The sequence below is a fragment of the Glossina fuscipes genome, unplaced genomic scaffold, assembly GCF_014805625.2.
Source record: "Glossina fuscipes isolate IAEA_lab_2018 unplaced genomic scaffold, Yale_Gfus_2 112, whole genome shotgun sequence".
Classification (NCBI taxonomy): Eukaryota; Metazoa; Arthropoda; class Insecta; order Diptera; family Glossinidae; genus Glossina; species Glossina fuscipes.
In genome coordinates, this window is record NW_023998455.1 from 9166199 (window position 1) to 9171317 (window position 5119).

Genomic DNA, 5119 nt, shown 5'->3' on the forward strand with positions numbered 1-5119 from the left:
CCATTCATTTAAAAGGACGTACACGCAACTTATCGTTTATAGTGCCAGATTTTAATTAATCATATTTATTTTTTTACTAATTGTGTCATCCCCTAAAGTCGCACATATATTATATATTATATTATATATTATTTATATTTAATCGCTTTGTTTCCTTGTGGTGCAATAGGAGAGAAAACAGAGAGTAATTTTTGGTAAAATACTAAAGTAAGCAGATAAATTGAAAATCTTAATTTCAACAAACATATATAAAGCTTTGCTCTTTTAAACTAGCGCTTAACTTATGAAAAAATAAAAACTAAATAATATCAATATAAGAAAAAAATTAAAAAAAGAAAAATCGATATTTTCATTTGTCCACAACCATCCTTTTTCATATTATTGCGATGCCATTAAACGAGTCTGAATTACCACTTTTTGTGCTAACTCTGGGTTCTATGCGACAATAAATGAAAAGTAACTTTCAGAAGTTTGAACAGGAAAAGAACGAACGTAATACTCTATGCTAATTTGCAAAGCCCTCGGCAATAGTCCCCAATTGTTCCAAATTCTCTGTTAATCAATAAAAAACATCTGTTGAAATTCTATACAAACAAACAATTTAATTAATTTATTATTATTATTATTATAAATTTAGCCAGAGAATAAATTCTAAGACTAAAGTCTTAAAGCACTAGCATCTAGGGCTATCGGCTTTTATTAAAAAACTCTACCGCTCCCTAGTCAAATATAAACAAAATGAAAATAAAAAATTCTCGGGAAGAAATTTATCTTAGCTTTTGTTTACTTCTATCAAAAAACATATGTATTTTTTCTCATACACATTCTGAGCGGTTTTCGTTCATTTTCAGAGATCTACGTTTGATTTTTACAATTTCTGAGGGAGAATGCTTTTATGGGAAAAAATTTATCTTAGCTTTTGTTTACTTCTATCAAAAAACATATGTATTTTTTCTCATACACATTCTGAGTGGTTTTCGTTCCTTTTCAGAGACTCGGGCGGATTAATTCATTCTGAAGGAAGAACTCTTGTGAATTGTTTTAAAATTCGGGAAAGCCTTCTTTGTGACTTTGTTTGAGAATTTTGCCTATATTCAACATATACAATTCCATAAGCGTTTCGAAAGCATAAGTTTTGATATACAACTACTAAAATAATCAAATAATAAGTTGTTTTAAAATTTTGAACAACAGTTTGTTTGTTCTTACGATACTTTATGCATTATGTATATTAACCTAAGCATGCGTTGAACAACAAGCTTGGTATGTTAATTTTAAGTTAAATATGGCGGTCGTTTAGAAAAAGTCGAATTTCCTTCACTTTGATTATCATAAGGCACCCCAAGCTCTTACGTATATTCACATAAAAATGATTTGAAAAAATTTATTTTCTAATTTTTATTTCACTTAAGTAAGGCTTACTTAATAAGAAAAATTTTTTTTGCCCTTTGCTGATTTTTAAAGTAACTGACTTAAATCCAATTACGCCCGACACTACCTGATCGACGTTTAGATGTCTTTTCATTAACACCATTATTGTCTCTGCGACCACGTCCTGGTGAACTCACAGATCCGATGTTACGTATTAACATTTTCAGCCCTCGGGATTGACCGTCACTAGATTGCGAAGTGCTGTTCACTTCAGAAGCAATTATATAAAAATCGTCAACCACATGATTTGGAGGGCTTACATCGAAAGGCTGAATATCGCTTAAGCCGTGCTGAGTTCTAGATAATGAGCGTAGTCTGTTGTCGCCACTAGGTATTGATGTATTAATTTGGGTAGTTTGAGGGGTAGATCTTTGCTGTTGCGATGCTCGTTCGAGACGATACTTCAATAAAGTATTCTCTTCTTGCAGATGACGTATTAAAGTACTTTCCTGCTCAGCGTGCACAAAACTAGGTTGTGGTAGGCATTGGTACACCGTCGTAAGAAAGTTGCGCAAAGATAATTGCAAAGAGTCCTGCCAATGTTTCGTGAAATATAACGAGAATTGAGGCAATTCTTCCGCATTACGACAGAATGGCAAATCTATTCGAAATAAATCCTTATTCAAATTTTAAACTCATAAACACAAACTTAAAAACATAAATATTTTTCTATATATTCCTAATTTAGGAAGGTAATAAACTCACAAAACCAATCTTTCCATTCGCCTTGTTGCTGTAAGCTTGTCGCCAATTTACTGAAAAACTCGGAAACCTTATCCGTTTTATTATGGTTGTAAGCATTCACAAGGTAAAGTTTTAACAAACTATTTTCTAGTTTTTTTGTTGCTGAAAGTATATATAAAAAAGCGCAACAAATAAATATACATATATATAGCAATATATTCAAGTAGTTTTTATTTTGTTATCTTCGATATCATTTTTTAGAATTTGTCTCATATCTCGTCTAGAAAGGTTGTATTAATACTATCCGCAAATTTTCCGTTATAGTTCGCATTTTTTTTACAGTTTGTTCAGTTTATGTGCAATGTAGTAATTTCCTTATTTCACCATATGATTTGTTCCCAATTTTTAGTTTGAACATTAAATACTGAAATTGAATCTGAATCTGATTTAAATTAGATATTCTAAAAAAAAGTTAAGAAAACGATAGCAAATCGAGACCTGCCAGCCCACCATTAAACTCCACCACGTTGCAGCTACTTCTACAATGATATTTTAAAATGACGCATTATATGTGAAGTGGTCGAGAAAATAGTTTCGAACAGTTTTCAATAGCGTTCGTCTTTGGACGAAAATATGGCGATGTACCAAACCTCGTCAAACGATCACAAAAATTGCGACTTGTAGTTGAACACAAGGAAACAAACAAGATAGAAAAGCTTAGATCGATGCAAAAAGTAGTCCGGAATCGATCGGCATAATAAAAGATGAGTCCGCCGGCGTGTTGCCATACATCCGCATGTGGGGCATTATAGAAACGTAATGCAATACTTCTATGATGTTTGAAAGACCAAAGAGGCAATTTAAAGGAGTTGCGATAGCTGAAGAGCATGTACGTAGATTGATTTCTGCTCATTTAATTTTCTATATTTTGTTGTTTTAAATAACACTTATTTTTATTTACCGAAACGCTTACTTTAACCAATTTCTTTAATAACACTGAATATGTTTGTGCCGTGTCGTTCACATACGTACAAATAACAAATATCAATTTTACCAACTGAATACGTATGTTCGAGTTTGCTGAATAAATAAGAATCCAAATGTTTCCAAAGAATCAACAAAGACTGCAAATCATGCGTTTGTATTGATTGATTGAATTGATCCATCACTTTCTCCGCACGGAATGATTCGTCCTTTTCATTTTTTAATTCAGAATCGAGTGCTTTTAACGTATTAGAAAATCCACGAAATACTAAATACTCCTTAAGCAAATTATCCAAAAAAGCGACCTGCATATTTGCGAATGCTATGAAGAAATAAAAATAAGTATTGTTTTCAGAATGGTGTTGCCAATCCCCTGAAAAAATTTGCTCCATTCAAACAATTTCGCTGACAGTTATCGTTTCTTCTTTTTCTTTGAATCAGCAAGTGGAAACAGATGACTCGCTGAGTAAGAAAAAAATGGGATGGAGCGAAATTCATTGCGTTGAAGTCTAAAGAAAAGTTATCGCAACTTTGAAACATGTTGCGCTACTAAATACAATATAGGGTGTGAGAATAAAACTGTAGATATTCTTGTCTCTGTTTACAACCTGTGAAAATTATCTTTAAAAAGAATTTAATGATATATTATATTGCTAAAAGTGCAAATTGTGAGGCATGGTCCAACTTAACTCAACATCCCAAAAAAAAGAGTGCAAAATGGCGACATCGCACATACTTGAATCAACCGCTGTAGATGAATCTATGCTTTCCATTAGGAGAGCGGAATCTGGCTGCGAACTTGTTGGAATCCGGCTGCGAACTTGACACGCAAAATGTCTACATGTTGACCATTATAATTTTTTTGGGCTATATCTTGTGATTGTTTTGTATGATTAGGTTTGAACCCTATCGATTTCATTTAAAGCATTCGCTTGTAAAAGTTTTTGTTTATTTTTCACATAAGGACGCATACAACTCAAAGCATTTTCAAAAGAAATTATAAAGTAAGGCAATAAAAACTTTTTTTTGCTCCGAATTGCAATCAGTCTGTTGTGGAGCTAGGTAGTCCACCGAGTTTCATTGATTCCTTTTCCAAGTATATGACGAAACGTGTTAAATTGGTACGAACTGTTTGAACAGCCGCATATCATTCTTTCAATTCCTTGCGTTGCGAACGAACTTTACTCCTAAAAGTCTTCTCCAGTTTCTGAACTTCTTTACCTAAGTCCATTTGCAATATAATTTCAGGCCAATCATTATCGGAAAACAAATCCATTAAAACATCGAAATCTTCGGACAGTGTCCAAACATCTTCTTTCTGGAATAAATTTCGAATTATTTGCAACTAATTGCTTTTATTAAAAACGAGTTGAAAAATAAGCTAATAATGATTAGAAAAATTTAAATAAATAATTCATCGCTTTTCGAAAGACAACTTCGAATGTACCTCCAAATCGTTCTGAGCCATTTGCTTGAAAAGCTCTCGATGGCTCTTCAAATGCTCCAAAGCCGAACGCATCAGAGATGTGGAAGGCTCCATAATTGAATAAACCCTTGGACCTTTGAATACCTGTTGTCCCAATTCTAGCCAAACACTATAGATTCCATTGTGCCCACCTAAATCTTCAGAAGTGAGACAGTTGCACAAATTTAGCAAACATAAAAGTGAAGAAATTCCCAAATTTTTCGCCCTAAGAGTGAAGTCATCCTTTACATAGGTACTTTCTCTCTTAATTTCTCCTTTCACTTTCGTTTAGTAAATATTTTTGTTTCATTTTTATTACTCATCTCATTTTCTATTGCATTTGCTTCATTTCTGATTTGGTGTCAATTTGCGGAGTGATAAAGAAAATGCTGAAATTTATGGTAAATGTAACAATGCGAATGGGCATGGACATAATTACACAGGTAATTAATTTTATATATTATTAAGTATAATTATACAGGTAGTCAAAACTTCCTTCAGCTAACAATTGCTTACCCTAGAAACTGGTATAATTAATATAATAACCAATTCGGT

At 32.6% G+C, this 5119-nt stretch overlaps 1 protein-coding gene across 1 annotated transcript; it reads right to left on the reverse strand.

Moving 5' to 3' along the window:
* Positions 1 to 1383: 1383 nt before the first annotated feature.
* LOC119639121 (WD repeat-containing protein 91) lies at positions 1384 to 3506 on the reverse strand. Its single transcript, XM_038036341.1, has 3 exons — positions 3170 to 3506; positions 2137 to 2277; positions 1384 to 2032 (listed from the first exon to the last, which is right to left on the reverse strand). Exons 1-3 carry the CDS (start codon positions 3489 to 3491, stop codon positions 1473 to 1475), a joined length of 1023 nt encoding a protein of 340 aa, XP_037892269.1. The 5' UTR covers positions 3492 to 3506; the 3' UTR covers positions 1384 to 1472.
* Positions 3507 to 5119: the final 1613 nt, after the last annotated feature.

Bases quoted from the DNA above. Each gene is read 5' to 3' on its own strand.
- LOC119639121 (XM_038036341.1), bottom strand. From the start codon at position 3,491: ATGGAGCAAATTTTTTCAGGGGATTGGCAACACCATTCTGAAAACAAT. The intron at 2,278-3,169 runs GTAAAATTGATA...ATATACTTTCAG, and splicing joins CGAACATACGTATTCAGTTG to CAACAAAAAAACTAGAAAAT. The intron at 2,033-2,136 runs GTGAGTTTATTA...TATTTCGAATAG, and splicing joins CGAATGGAAAGATTGGTTTT to ATTTGCCATTCTGTCGTAAT.